Below are 15863 nucleotides of genomic sequence, written 5' to 3'. Positions count from 1 at the left end.
TCTCTCTTCAGCGCCTCTCGCTGCTACTTAAGGCTTATTCACAAAAGAAATCTCTGAAGAATAACAACATTTGCCAAAGGGTTTAGAGACCTTCCTTGCCTTGTTGTTTTCAAGCAAGAGGGAGATCATTACGGAATTAATTACTGTATCCTGAGTATTCCTTGAACAGATAGCACCTCAAGGCATATGGTTAGCCTTCAGAGAAATTAAAACTTCCCTTGTAGGTGTGAACAAAAGAGGCTTGGAGAGTAGATACTACAGGAAGAGGAGCTGTCTGTTGTTTTTTAAAGAGACCCAACAATTAGGACAGTAAGATGAAGGCTTTCAAAGCACAACTTGGCCATTTTTGCAGGAATTCACAAAGAGAAATTAGTGTTTGGCTGCCTTCCTTTTCATATGCAAATAACAATGATACTAATAACTTTAAACTGGAAGTGATTAAGAATATTCACGTTGTTTTAATTTATCAGCCGTTCATTACATTGCATTAAGAAAATTCAGTGGTGATGGGGAAGCAGTCCCTTACTATTTTATTTCTTGTACTGCTGGCTCAGGGATATTGGCAGTTATATTAATTTATATTTTTTATCATTTTGTTATGCCTTTTTTAGAAACAAAGTTGATAGATACTGAAATTGTTCAATTTTTTGTTTTAACCACGCTGAATAATTATTTAAGTAATAACTGTAAACTGCTTCAGTTGCTGCCAAGCCAGGACACAAGTATGAAGATGAGTGATAGTCCTGCACTCGATGGTGCTAAAAAGTTATGCTTGGCTGTAGTAGGTGGGCAGGATATGACAAGGGCATGTGATCTCTGAGGCATGTAACCCAACATATGGAGAAAGCAGCTGGCTTTCTGCATCCTTTGCAAACACAGTTTGGGCCAGAGGTCCAGTAAATGTAGGGAAAAGGGTCAGATGCTACTGCTGCATTAGTGCTACTGCTGTTTACACTACGGCATTACGATTTGCTTTGTGCTGTGATGTACGTTGTCATGTAAGGCTACTGAGAAGGGGTCGAGAAAGTGCCGAGGTCAATTTGGGCTCCCCTCACATTCTTCTTTCTTCTGCTGCTTCTTTAGCGATCACTTGTAGCCGAGTAAGATTGTCTTCCATAAACACAGTTTTAACAATGAGTCCGTAAGTGACTGTGGAGGCCAATTCTGGATCCACACGTCCTTCCACAGTGGGGACATTGGTTTCCTGGTGGGAGTTGATCATGGTGTGGATTTGCCAAGCTTGCCTTCCTCTTAGCACATTTCTCCCTTGCATCCTGAGTTCGAGTGTCTTCAAAGCCCATGGCACCTTTGGTAAAGGCTGTTCTCCAATTGGCAAGTGTTTTCCGATTGTTGGTGTTTATACTACATTTTTTAAGATTTGCCTTGAGACAGTCTTTAAACCTCTTTTGTTGACCACCGGCATTTATGCTTTCCATTTTTAAGTTCGGAATAGAGTAGTTGCTTTGGAAGACGATAATCAGACATCTGCACAACATGACCAGTCCAACGAAGTTGATGTTGAAGAATCACCTCAAACATATATTCAATTCATATAACTCACCGCAAACAGATATTCAATGCAGATCCTATTCAGGATACATAAAAGAGCACTGTATGCAAACATTCCCCTTTTAATTCTGCAACCTATTTGCGGACAGAGAAGTTTTAGGGGATGACATTTCACCAAATTTCTCCAGTTTCACAGGGGTGGGGCTTGTCAGCTGAAGTCACGGAGCTGTTTTCTCTCCCCTCGCCCCTTAAAGTTGTTGATGTTGCAACCCTGTTGAATAGCGTTTGTTTGCCAATGATAGGTGGCCACTTATGCATCACCAAAAGAAGAAATGTATCACTGAACAAGGGGACAAAAAGAGGTCACAGATTTGCATATAAGTTGCATATGCTAATTTATATTTATAGATGCAAATTCAGAAATAAATACCATAATTTAAATAGAAATGCAGTGCATCTCACCATAGCGGGGGGCAAGGAACTAGGTTCCTGCTCAGTCACCCAGAATCATAGGGTTGGAAGGGACCTGAGGGTCATCCAGTCCAACCCCGTGTAATGCACTAAAATGCAGCTGTCCCATACAGGGATCGAACCTGCAACCTTGGCATTATCAAACCCACGCTCTAACCAGCAGAGCTAAGCTGGGCTAACCAACTGAGCTAAGCTGTCCAGGTGCTAAATGTCATTGGGCAACTTTGAGGCCCCTGTTTTGTCTTCTCATCGTTTTGTGTCGTTAAATTGAATTTGGAATAGGCAGCCTTTCCAAATACTCTTTCAGTTTCCCCTCGTGTCTCTCCCGCACTCCCTGTTTTCCTTAAAGCCTGTTTTAGTATGTTGGTGGCTCTTGGTGTAGCACCCTATCAATCTCTGCAAGGTTATGATTTATAAAACAACACCTCATATACTAACGGCACTGTATACGGAATGAATAAGGATAACGATTCATCCAAAAAATACCTTTAAATATAGAATCAGAGCTTAAAAGAAAACACAAGTGGCCAGTGGGAATTACTTTGGAGTTAAGGAAAGCAAACTAATGAATGCACATATTCGCTTCTGTTTTTAGATATTTGAGTGGTGGTATTTTCGCAAGTATGGGACCTCGTTCATTGAGCAAGTCTCGGTGAGCCACTTGCGCCCTCTGCTGGGAGGGGTGGACAACAACTCGCCCAGCAACTCAAATACAAGCAACGGGGATTCGGATGCAAATCGGCAGAGTGTCTCAGGTAAGACAATTCCGCTTGTCCTGCGCAGATTGTTAACTATAATAGTATGTCCTTTTAAAATGCAAGAACGATCATGGGTTATGTTTATTACAAACCTGCAATGTCCTGGATTCTTTTGTTTTGTTTTGTTTTGTTTTGTTTTAAGTGTTCTATTATCGCTCATGTTCCAGCCTTCAGGTATGGCTGCTGATCTCAGAGGCATCTTGGGGTCCTTCAGCCAGTGGCTCCCTAGGGGAAGTGAGTTACTGCCTCCAATCTATTTGTAGCTTGTTTTGTTCTGGCAGAGGAAGTGGAACAAACTTTGCAAGAACTTGAATAGCATATCACTTCAGAAGCCACCTAGAGCAAACGATTAGCTGCATAATTTCTCACCTGCAAGCTTCCATCTTTGACTTTGAAATGGAACAGTGTTAGCACTTGACTTAAAAAGAAATTGAAACGTGAGTAGTTTTAGGAATGAATTTATTCACCAAGTCGACTTTTCCCCAGTTGAATCTGCTCCTAGTGTTACTTCATCCTGGTGTCAGGCTTTAGAATATATTTTAGCTAATAATATTAATAATAATAATAAAAATATTTATACCCTGCCCTCTCTGGCCAGAGCCAGGCTCAGGGCGGCTAACACCAGTAAAATTACAATAAAAATATAATGGGGAAAAAAACCCAATTTAAAATACAGGTTAAAATGCAATTTAAAATGCAGCCTCATTTTAAAAGTAGCCCATAGATCAAAACCGTAAGGGGAGGGAAACATAAGGGTTAGACTGAGTCCAAACCAAAGGCCAAGTGGAACAGCTCTGTCTTGCAGGCCCTGCGGAAAGATGTCAAGTCCCGCAGGGCCCTAGTCTCTTGTGACAGAGCGTTCCACCAAGTCAGGGCCAGTACTGAAAAGGCCCTGGCCCTAGTTGAGACCAATCTAACCACCTTGCGACCTGGGACCTCCAAAGTGTTGTCATTTGTGGACCTTAAGGTCCTCCACGGGGCATACCAGGAGAGGCAGTTCCATAGGTACGTATAATATGTATTCCTCATCCCCCCCCCAAAAAAGTGCCATCATAACAAAAGATCTCCATGCTTTTCCTACCAGTTCATTTGCAACAACAAATAAACTGCAACAGCACCAGTGGTGGGAGATCAGGTAAGTATTGCCCCCCTGCCACTGGCTATAGTGCCACATGTTTATATCTATAAGCCAGGAAAATCAATACGATACAAATCGCATCTACACATACATTGCTCCCCAAAGTCTTATTTAACTGCCATGAGTCCCAGTCAAAAACTCTGGGAACTCTTAATAAGCCCCCTCTACAACAATTCTCATGATTCTTGTAAATTAGCACGCTATTTAATTCACACACACTTTCTGCTAAAGGTGGATGAATTTCCAGCACCTGCTACTTCCCTCTTCTAGGTAATACTACTTGTACTGGGCGGGTTATTCAGACATACAAATCTATATGTCCCACAACATAGTCTTTGGTTTTTGGAACAGAATAATGCTGGCAACAACTAACTTCCGGGCCATTTTACAGTTAGAAATAGGAGGGCTGTGAACAATCTCTTTCTGAATTTTTTGGAGTACTGTGTTGCCATCAAAGCAGACAATGCAAGGACTGATGGAACAGTGGTCTGATTCAACATGCAAGCTTCATTTGTTCATATATGTACTAATAACTCATTGGCTCACAGAAGCACTCCAGATGTATATACTGTGGGCAAATCACAGGCCCCCCAATGGCACCCATCTGTTAGATTTGTTGTTGTTTAGTCGTGTCCGACTCTTCGTGACCCCATGGACCAGAGCACGCCAGGCACTGTCTTCCACTGCCTCCCGCAGTTTGGCCAGACTCAGGTTTGTAGCTTCGAGAACACTGTCCAACCATCTCGTCCTCTGTCGTCCCCTTCTCCTTGTGCCCTCCATCTTTCCCAACATCAGGGTCTTTTCCAGGGAGTCTTCTCTTCTCATGAGGTGGCCAAAGTATTGGAGCCTCAGCTTCAGGATCTGTCCTTCTAGTGAGCACTCAGGGCTGATTTCCTTCAGAATGGATAGGTTTGATCTTCTTGCAGTCCATGGGACTCTCAAGAGTCTCCTCCAGCACCATAATTCAAAAGCATCTGTTAGATACCACCTGTAAATTCTCCTGGTTTTCTTTTAGATGCTTGGAATGCACCTGGAATGACTTAATTTGAAGGCAATTCTGTTTTCAAATAAACAGTAGCATTAACTGGTAATTAGAAGGCGTATATATTTTTCCATTGTTACAGAATGCAAAGTCTGGCGAAATCCACTAAACCTGTTTAGAGGAGCTGAATATAACCGGTAAGTGCCGCACGGAATTGTCATTCAGGCACAGTAGCCACTTTTGAAAGTTATGTTTGAGCACTCATTCATTGTCACAGAAGAGCTTGGGGTCTTATCCGAGCAACACAGTGGACAGGTTTCACATATATTGTATTTTTAATCCTTCTTGGAAGCCACCCAGAGTGGCTGGAGAAACCCAGCCAGATGGGTGTGGTACAAATAATAAATTATTATGATTATGATTATTATATGCATTCAACTTAACACGAAACCATGGCTTAGTACAGGGCCAGAAACCTTTTTTTTTTTTTTTTAGCCTGAAAGCTGCAATTCTCCTAGGACAAGGATGGAGAGCCATGGGCCTAGTGGGTCAAAAGTGCAACTACTCCAGACTTCTTTATCACCCCCCACCCTCAGCTCTTTCCATAGCCACTCCCTGTTTTCCTAGGCCACACTCCTCACCCACCTTGCTACACATCAGGGGCAGACCTTGGTAATAATGGCGCGCTGTGCAAGGCAAGATTTGACACCACCCAGTCAAGTCCTCGCACCACCTTCCCAAACCCAGATAAGTGAGATGCTGGGCTTTGGGAAGGAGGCATATGAGGCTTCTGACAGGCTTCTAGAGGCTTCCCACCTCCTTCCCAAAGCACTAACTAGGCTTTGGAAGGAAGTGGGAGGACTTTAGGACCTTGTCAGAGGCCTCATCCCTTTGGGAAGGAGGCAGGAAAGCACCTGCTGAGCTGGGTGCCCTGTGCGGGGGTGGGGGGGCATTGCCCTAAATCCGCCTCCTTGAGTATTTTTTGCCTGTCTGGAATGCATCCTTGAATTCTGACAATGACTCTCACTTGCCTGGATAGAGGATATACAGGGCGTGTGTGAGTGTATGTAGAAACTAGCCTACTGTACAAAAGTTGAATTTATATTCACTGATTCACCCACTTTTGCTTCTGGCCCTACGCACCACAGGCATGTGACCCCTTCCTTCTGAAGGTTGCCCAGAAAGAAATGTAAAGATATTCATTCACACACACACACACACACAGAGAGAGAGAGAGAGAGAGAGAGAGAGAGAGAGAGAGAGAGAGAGAGATTCTCCATACAGGTAAACAGGAGGCAATATCTGTGGTTTAAGGACAAATTCCAGCCTAGATAGAGCCTTTGGGAGCAGGGCTGTGAGAAGCACGGGGAGAGGTCTGATGGGCCCCCATTTCGGTAGGATGAAGAGGGCTCGGTATATCCAGTAGGATGAAGATTTCTGAGAAGATTTCTGAGACTTTGGAATGGCCCATGGGGAAGATCTTCCGATTAATTTGCGATGGCGGCTTCTGCTATTTCTTGTACTCTTTTATACTCTCTCCAGGTATACCTGGGTGACAGGAAGGGAACCTCTGACATACTACGATATGAATCTTTCAGCGCAAGATCATCAGACGTTCTTCACGTGCGATACGGACCACTTAAGGCCTGCAGATGCCAGTAAGGAGTTTACTAATAAGTGTGCTTGGAAACGTATGACTTGGAGTGAATAGCAAAGTTTACTTCCAAGAAAATAGGAACAAGGTGTCTCGGATCACCTAGGATAGCGCTTCTTGTGTGGTGATTTCTTCTCACGTTCCTCTAGTGCAGGGTGTCCCAAACTTAGGTCTCCAGCTGTTTTTGGACTGTAATTCCCATCATCCCCGACCACTGGTCTTGCTAGCTAGGAGTGATGGGAGTTGTAGTCCAAAAACAGCTGGAGACACAAGTTTGGGAAACCCTGATGTAGTACAAGAGACGGGGGCTTGTGGTCTGCAGGCCAGATTTGGACCAGCACAGGTCCCGATTTGGCCTGCGAGGCCATTTCCCCCAAACCACACCCACTTTCCCCATATATCCAGCGTGACATCAGGAAGTGGAGATTTAGCTGGATCAGATGTGCGGCCTGAGCTCCTCCCTGTGGGGGGTGCTCAGCCACACAGCCAATCACTGCAGAAAGGAGATGAGCACAGGGCAAATCATTGTGCAAGGGACTTTGGCAGGTGGGCAGGGCACCCTACCTGCCCATCATCTGAGATAAGTTGATTGACAGATGGGTTGTCCTGCCCACTTGACAAATCTGGTTTGCATTGTTGATTTCTGAGCAAACCATTCTTGGCACGTTTTCCTGTAGTTTCCTCTAACATTGACTGCACAGATGTAAGGTTCCTCTTTTTCTGGACACGTTAAAAGAGTAAACCTGAGGTTTGGAGATAAGGTGCATCAAGACATTTGCCTGATAAAATGCCCCAACGGAATGCTTGACTACAGTTGCGTCCTGTCAAATCACCCCCTCTATTTTTATTTAATTTTAAATACCTTGCTCAACAGTAATGCAAAAAGCGTGGAGGGAGAGAAATCCGCAGGCCAGAATTTCTGCAGCACACGAAGCCTTAGAGCTAAATGAGTAAGTATCTCAACAGCCGTTTGAAAATGTTTTTGCTTGATCATGAACAGGGGTGGGAAACTTACAGCCTTGGGGACCAAATGTGGCCCTCCAAGCCTCTTATTTGGCCCCCAGAGCTCTCCCCAGCCATGCACTTCAATGGCCTGGTTCCACTCTCTCCTTGGGTACTCCTTGGGTGTCTTATTGAACTGTGGTACTGCCTCTTGTTTGTTGAGAAGGATGGAGGATAGTGTAGCAACCTCTGGCTTTTGTGAGTGGCTGTGATGCAGCCTACTGTAAAAAAAAAGCAACCCTCTTTTTGCCTCTGGCCTCAGCCTCCATGTGGCCCCCAGAAGATTCCCTAATGAGGAAACACTCATTCAGATTGAAAGATTATCCCCACCCCTGATCTAGACCGTTCATGCTAATTTCTTATCTTTGGGAGGGTGAGGTACAAAGTGAGGTAGTTCTCCAAATTTCCAAACTGTGGGCAATAGGGAAGGACGTATATTTTTCCCCCTTTTTTATCTATTGGTGCTAACTGCTGGTGCTTGCATGGCAAAGTAGCTTTTAGTAGAGAGATAAGAGCAGGAGAAATTCTGCTATTACTGAGGCCTATTTATTTATTTCAAACATGGACTTTGTTATTCCTTTAAAATAAAATACGCATTCAATTGTTTTTGATTTTCTGGGCTCCATTCCGAATGTTTCAAGTTAAAAATAGTGGCCTACTCTGATCCAGCCGATGTATTGCCAGTTATTTATTTGGAACACAATCCTGCACAGAATTTTGCTTTGCAGAACTTTGCATGTGCTGTGTGTCTGGACAGCGGGTCCTTGCCTCCTTACTGGGGCTTTGCATACCAGCCGCTCTGCACTGAGTGCCAATGGTCTGCTGAGTCACAGAACAAATGGAGCTTCAGGTAGACACTATTTTTGGCCGGGACCTATTGCAACGGATCTGACTGGCTACAACAGTTATTGCAAATGCTGCACAGCTTCCTGGACTGTGCCATATCCCAAGTCCCGGCTTTGTATGCCTGGGATTTCTGGCCTGGTGATAGTGTGGTTTGCATATTTACGGGACCGCCTCTCCTGGTATGCCCCACAGAGGACCTTAAGGTCCATGAATAACCATAATTTAGAGTTCCCGGCCCTAAGGAAGTCAGACTATCCTCCACCGGGCCAGGGCCTTTTCAGTGATGGCTCCGACCTGGTGGAATGCTCTGTCCCATGAGACTAGGGCCCTTCAGGATTTAACCTCTTTCCATCGGGCCTGTAAGACAGAGCTATTCCGCCTGGCCTTTAATTTGAATTCAGCCTGAACTTTTATTTCCCTTCTCTTCCCCCCCTCCCCTTTTATGAAGATTACCCGCTCTGAGACCCCACAGCTAATTCTCCCCTGGCCTCCTCGCTGGCCCAAGTAGGACTAATTCAGCCAGCTAGCCCTGGTGAATATCTAATGCTTATTAGATGGATTTCCCCCAAATTGATTTCTGAACTTTGAATTTTATTGTTATTCATGTTTTTATCCTGTATTTTATGCTGCTTTTACAATTAAGTGTTTTAAATTGGTTGTTAGCCGCCCTGAGACCGGTTTTCTGAACCGGGAAGGGCGGGGTATAAATAAAAAAATAGTATTTATTATAGCGTGGATCACATCCTTACTTGTGTCACATAGAACCTGCATTTCAGACAGCTACTTGTGGTAAGATCTCTATATGGGAGAAGAAGCAATAGGTCCAGGTCCTGCCCAGTTCAAATGAAACTTTCAGGCTGCAGTCTCCATTATCGGGAACAGGAGTCCCTTGTTTATGCAGAGGTCTGGGTTGCAGCCTGTTGCTGCTCCTGCCGTTGGCGGGGTGGCTTCACACATACCTTGCAGAATTGTTCTTCTCCAGTGAAGTGAATGGAGTAGCGCTAATAGACCGCAGCATAGCAGATGCTTCAGAGAGCCTCCATGAACACATCAAATTGCAGGCGTGTTTCCAATCACAGGTGGTGCTGTGGGTTAAACCACAGAGCCTAGGGCTTGCCAATCAGAAGGTCGGCGGTTCAAATCCCCGCGATGGGGTGAGCTCCCGTTGCTCGGTCCCTGCTCCTGCCAACCTAGCAGTTCGAAAGCACGTCAGAGTGCAAGTAAATAAATAGGTACCACTCTGGCAGGAAGGTAAACTGCGTTTCCGTGCACTGTTCTGGTTCGCCAGAAGCGGCTTAGTCATGCTGGCCACATGACCCGGAATCTGTATGCCGGCTCCCTCGGCCAATAAAGCAAGATGAGCGCCGCAACCCTAGAGTCGTCCGCAACTGGACCTAATGGTCAGGCGTCCCTTTACCTTCCTATCACAATAAGACAGGCAAAAGCTATGTGTTAATTGGATATAGCCTAGAAAATGCCTTTCCCTTTCCTAGTTTGTCTTACTAATGATTGCTTCTGCTGTTTCACTGACAGGTGTGCCACTGCCTATATTCTGTTGGCAGAAGAGGAAGCAACAACTATTGTGGAAGCAGAGAAGTTGTTCAAACAGGCTCTGAAGGCTGGCGAAGGCTGCTACAGGCGTAGCCAACAGCTGCAGCATCATGGTGCCCAGTACGAAGCTCAACACAGTAAGCTAGTCTCTCTTCTCTCTTCGACTAAAAGTCCCAAGACCTTTCAAGAGACAAATAGTTGCTAGTAGTGGGGTAGGAGAACTGAAAATAACGCCGATATATTTCACATCTGGCAACCGTTGCCTATGGAAGTGTATACTCAATTCTAGGAAGCTGTTTGGTCAGAGTCAAGTACAGTAGTACCTTGGTTCTCGAACGGCTTAGTTGTCGAACAAATCGGCTCCCGGATGCCGCAAACCCGGAAGTAAGTGTTCCAGTTTGCGAACGTTTTTCGGAAGCCAAACGTCCGATGCAGCTTCCGCTTGAGTGCAGGAAGCTCCTGCAGCCAATCAGAAGCTCCGTCTTGGTTTTCGAATGGTTTCGGGAGTCAAACGGACCCCCGGAATGGATTAAGTTCAAGAACCAAGGTACCACTGTATACACTTTCAGAGTGAATGCTAAATACATTACTTCAGGTAAATGAGCCACCATAGCCGCTAGAGGGCCGTGAAAATTTGTACCCTTGGCTTTTTAGGCTCCTCTACCCATGCACTATCTGAAACCAAAGAAGCGTATCGGTTTGCCACATGTGAAATATATCAGCATTTTTTTCAGCTCTCCTAACACACCTAGTTACCGTATTTTTCGCTCTATAGGACGCACCGGACCATAGGAGGGGGAGAACGGGGGGGGGGAATTCTCCCCCTCTCTGCTCAGCCCTTCAGCGAAGCAGCAGGAGAAACGGAGCCCCTTCCATTTCTCCTCCCGCTTCACTGAAGGGGTGCTGCGCAGAGAGGGAAAACTGTGCAACACCTCTCCAGCGAAGCGAAGCCTGGAGAGTAAGAGGGATGTGCACCAACCCCTCTCGCTCTCCAGGCTTCAGGCGGCTATCCGCAAGCCTTCGGAGCACAGCGGGAACTCCTGCTGCAGATAGCTGCTCGAAGCCCCCGGAGCGCAGCGGAAGTTCGCGGTGCGCTCTGAAGGCTTCGGTCTTCAGGCGGCTATCCGCAACCCTCTGAAGGCTTGCGGATAGGTGCCTGAAGCCCCTGGAGTGCAGCGGGGGAGCTCTCCCTCTGCGCTTCGCGTTGCTATTGCTGAAGCCAAGGAGCCTGCATTCGCTCTATAGGACGCACACACATTTCCCCTTAATTTTGGGAGGGGGGAAAGTGCATCCTATAGAGTGAAAAATATGGTACCCCTCTCAAACTTGCATTTCAGGTAAAAAATTTGCATGCCATTTGTACACCATTCCTCCTCCAGCGATTTCTGAGTGTTCTGTGGGGTCAGAGGACTATCGTCATTCTTACCAGGTGATGTTAGGGTTAGGTTTCTCAGTGAGTTCGATGACTAAGCAGTATTTCAATCCCAAATCTTCTTTATTTGTAAGTGGCGTGTTGGTTGCCGGATGTGAATTATTTTTATTTTTTAGGTCTCCTACCCCACTGTAGGCTAATAGCACTTTTTCACAGGGTTGTGTGTTATAATACCATGATTCTCCCCAGAAACAGCACTGGACATAGTATTCCTATTCTTGAGAACTTTAGCTTTAATTAAAAATAATTGAAAAGGTTTGTTTCTTGTCCTCCCTGATCAGAGGTTGTAGCAAACCCCTTTGAAGGTGCAGCAGTTATGACATCAGGTTATTCACAGGTGCGTGTGGTCCCACTCAGCTTTCAGAGTTGGCCAGCAGGGTGTGAGGGAGTTAGGGATCCATTTCCCCACTGTTGCGCTCCATAAATGTGAGGCATCTGCTATTGATGGAAATGCAGTTATTGGAATTAAACGGTGTAATAAATATTGAAGTGATGTAAGGTAGCAAAATGGAATTAGATGGATATATCAAAATATGCAGGAACGGAGGGGAAGTTAACTGAACCTTGGAAGGAGACAGAGGGAAGTCACATGTATGGTATAATAAAATATGTTTAATTTGTGTGTGTGTGCGTATACACACACGCACACACACATATGGAAATGCAGTTATTGGGAGTACAGTGGTACCTCAGGTTACATACTCTTCAGGTTGCATACACTTCAGGTTACAGACTCCACTAACCCAGAAATATTACCTCAGGTTAAGAACTTTGCTTCAGGATGAGAACAGAAATTGTGCTCCAGTGGCGCAGCGGCAACAGGAGGCCCCATTAGCTAAAGTGGTGCTTCAGGTTAAGAACAGTTTCAGGTTAAGTACAGACCTCCGGAACAAATTAAGTACTTAACCTGAGGTACCACTGTACTATGCACACAACCATATATTTGATGCACCTGACTTTCCCCATAGAATCGTGGGAACTGTAGGTCTGTGAAGGGTAAACTGCAGTTTTCAGGATTCTTTGGAGGAAATCAAATGTATGGTCTGTGCAAAGCAATTTATCTTGGGGTGGCCAAGAAGTACCAGGAAGCATTAGTACCATTGAACAAAGATGTGTGTGTCATCCAGTTGTGGCTATTTGTGTTCAAAAGGATACTTTTAAACAAGTGCAACAAGTTACCTGCAATAATCATTGCCAAATTTGGAAAGAAGCTGCAAGAGATCCGTTTATTAAACCTGCTGAACTTTAGGAAACACGAACCTGAAACATGGCAACAATTTCGAAGGTCACTTTTCCACTTAGTGTGGGAAAGAAGTGGGAAAGTTGCCCCCTCCCCAATAAGATTTGACGATTCTGAATTTCCATAAGCTGTTTGCCTAGCTAGCGTGTTCCAGGAAATGTTTATTCACGACATATTCCCCAAAATGAAATGTGTTTTTAGAGTGAGGAGCCTCCCATTGGGGCACATGGAAATAACAGTGTAGAGGATTGATTCAAGCGATCAGCAGTATGTTTATGAAACAGAATGCTCAAATTTCACAAAATGTGGGTGGTGACCCTATTGGGATCACTGATAAGGATGGCTTCTCATTTCAGGCACAGTGATCTCAGGCAGAAAATGAAATGGAATGTGTGTATTGAGTGCAGATGAAAAGCTTAGGAGTTGGAGAGGGAGAGAAGTTCTACAATGGGCCTGGCAGCCAGGCGAGTTTACGCCATGATAATTCCAGATATGTTGGGTGGTACAAAAGATCTTATCATGGAAGATTTTAGGATTTAAAAGTCCAGGAGACATCTGAGGGCCTCTTTGCATGTGGCATCTGTGAGGCAGAGAGAGAGAGAAATCTCTTCCCAATAGACATTTTAAACACAGCAAAACCCAGAAGTGATTGTCATGACAAATCTAGCCAGATGTTGGTAAAATTACTCTTGAACTGCTATTTGTTCCTTACCTGCTTTTGAGGCATTCAACAAACTAGATGATCTTCCTTAGATTATCAGCCCATTAAATAGATCCTGCAGAGGATCTTGTTTTAGAATATCCTTTTGACACCTCCCAACCTCATGTTTCTATCTATTCCATGCAAATTGTTCCTGATAACACAAAGACTGGCAGGGTGAAAGTGTTTGTAACTTGGCTTTCTTCAATTCAACCAAGGGAAATGATTTTGAATTCCAGAAAATGCTGAAAAGCCTCAGGTTCTGTAAATAACAGTGTAATCCTATTCATGTCTACTCAGACGTAAGTGCCATTGAATTCAGTGGGACCTACTCTCAAGTAAATGTAGATAGGATTACAGCCCAAGACCATTTTAGAATGTCTTGAATAGACGTTTTTATTGACTCTATGTTAACCATTCCTAGAGTCACTATAACACAGCTTGGAGGACAAACCAATCTAATTATGTTATATATAAAACCATGTTAAAAACAGATGTGGCTAATGAGCCCTTTATTAAATACTGGGAAACCATTCTAGAGATAAGTGGTTACTTAATATGAACTACAGCTGAAGGAATTCCCTCTCCTGCCTTATTTATTTTCTCTTTGAAAGTCAGACCTGTTGCTTAATCTGTCTGAAAAGTAAAATCATGGCTTTGGGATAATTTGTATGTATTCTGAATGCTTTTGGCTTATATCTTGTTGTGATTAGAAGAGACTTCAAAACGTGAGGACCATAATCTGCAAATACTTGGTTGACAAGTTGAATACGTAAGGCCAATGTATGGCAACACAACAAGTGTGTTGTCTTAATACTGTGACTCTGTAGATCATTATCTACATGAACATTTTCTGTTCGGTCCTTAAAAGAGGGCATATTACAACTAAAGAAAGGGTATGATGCCTCATTCTCAAACAAGTCTTTGAAAAGAGAAAAAAATCCTGATTTGTTCTTTGTTAAACGGTCAATGCTGAAATTTATTTCTATTAATGTTTGTGGATAACTACGATATCACAAGGAACTGTGTAAATTCAGTGTGAAGGAAGAGTTCAGCGTGTTTATATTCACACAACTCTACCAGAGGCAGAAAATCTTGCTGCTTGGTCTATATATATCGTGTGCTTGTGTGTGTGTAGGAATTTGACTTCCTTGACCTGCAGCAAGGAAAGGACTTTTCAGTTGCAGAGGCACCCTTTGGAGGCAGGCAGACCTGAACGCTGCACGCTGCACCTGGTCTACCAAGGCTGCAGAGTCCAATCTATACACCAAAGTTTTCATGGTTTCTCCACCCCTGCCCCTTTTCATCCTCTAGGCTGGCTGAAGGAGGATGGCTGGGATGGGGAAAGACCATAAGTTTCTCAGTACCCCCTGTGTAGTGTTGAATAACAAGTGTCTCTTTGTTAAGTCCCACGAGAAAAGACCTCACATCATGTCTATTGCTGATGCTCAAGCTGTGAGTGCTGTCAATCATGTAGCCATAACTCATTCATGTGTGTGGTATTGGCAGGCTTGGAGGGACCCCAAAGCTTGCAGAAATAATAATAATAATAATAATAATAATAATAATAATAATAATAATAAAAAAGCTATAATGTTTGCAAGAAAAACTGTACTGGGGACCCCCCTCTCCCCCCCAAAAAACCCCCAAATGAATGTTATCAATGACTATGGAATGTTGACCAACTTTGGGGATGGGAGATGGTCAACGGGAAAACCTGGAGGGGGCTGGAATGGAATAGTTGGGGTCCTGAGCAGCAGCAATCCTACTTGCATGTCCCATTCACCCTCCTCCTTCTTGAAGTCTTGTGCTACAAGCCAGCCCCATAGAGACATGAGGGGTTTTTTTTTGTTAAAATCATTTGTTGGTGTGGCCTTCTTATTTTATATTAGGCATTCACTGCATGGTTCATCCTTCAATGGGGTTTGTTCTCGTGGCCACGAGGTAGTGTGCTTTATGGCTGCAGGCCATCTGTTGTGATCATTGCACCCCTGTCTTGCTATAAGCCCCCTGTCTTGCAAGCTCTGGTGCTCACATAATCAGTATTTACATGCTACTGCTTCTGAAAGTGTGCAAAAAGAGAGAGAGAGGAGGGATTCTCTCCATGGTACTGAACAGACTCAGCTTGTGATGCATAGAACGCCATTGCACAGAAGGCAAATTCAGATTCAAATGGCTTTTCCAGTGCTGCTATGTATGGCTGAACTCTTAAGAGCGGCAATCAGCTGTTTACAGTGTACAAAGAATGCCCTGGAGGGATGGCTGACTTGAAACTGGTAGCTGAAAGCATCTCTCCTCTTACCAGAACTCTTTAAATTGCATGATAATGTTGAAAACCCTGGACTCCTTTGGGAGGAAGGGCAGCATAACAAATTCAATAAATAAATAAATTTGGATTCAGCTGTACAGAAAGCAACCTGCAAAAGCAATAGGGTCATTCACACTGCAATCATTTGTAGCTAAACTTCATCAGAAATGGAAACCTTTTCAGAGTCAGGACGATAAACACTTGCCTAAGTGAGGCAAGGTATAGAAGTTTGCATAATTTTGGCATGCATGTAAGTTCTTCTTGTATTGGTA

General features: G+C 44.2%; 1 protein-coding gene across 4 annotated transcripts in view; it reads left to right on the top strand.

Moving 5' to 3' along the window:
• The window catches only part of ST7 (suppression of tumorigenicity 7), a 98859-nt gene that overhangs the window by 57198 nt on the left and 25798 nt on the right, over positions 1–15863 (top strand). For all 4 annotated transcript variants that reach the window (XM_053405907.1, XM_053405908.1, XM_053405909.1 and 1 more), the window contains exons 3-7: positions 2576–2735; positions 5001–5055; positions 6401–6516; positions 7387–7462; positions 9894–10048. In XM_053405907.1, the coding sequence (XP_053261882.1) occupies positions 2576–2735; positions 5001–5055; positions 6401–6516; positions 7387–7462; positions 9894–10048 (562 nt within the window). The remainder of the gene's footprint in view (positions 1–2575; positions 2736–5000; positions 5056–6400; positions 6517–7386; positions 7463–9893; positions 10049–15863) is intronic.

This window comes from Podarcis raffonei, chromosome 10 (genome assembly GCF_027172205.1).
Source record: "Podarcis raffonei isolate rPodRaf1 chromosome 10, rPodRaf1.pri, whole genome shotgun sequence".
Lineage (NCBI taxonomy): Eukaryota > Metazoa > Chordata > Lepidosauria > Squamata > Lacertidae > Podarcis > Podarcis raffonei.
This window is presented reverse-complemented; position numbering and strand designations above follow the sequence as displayed.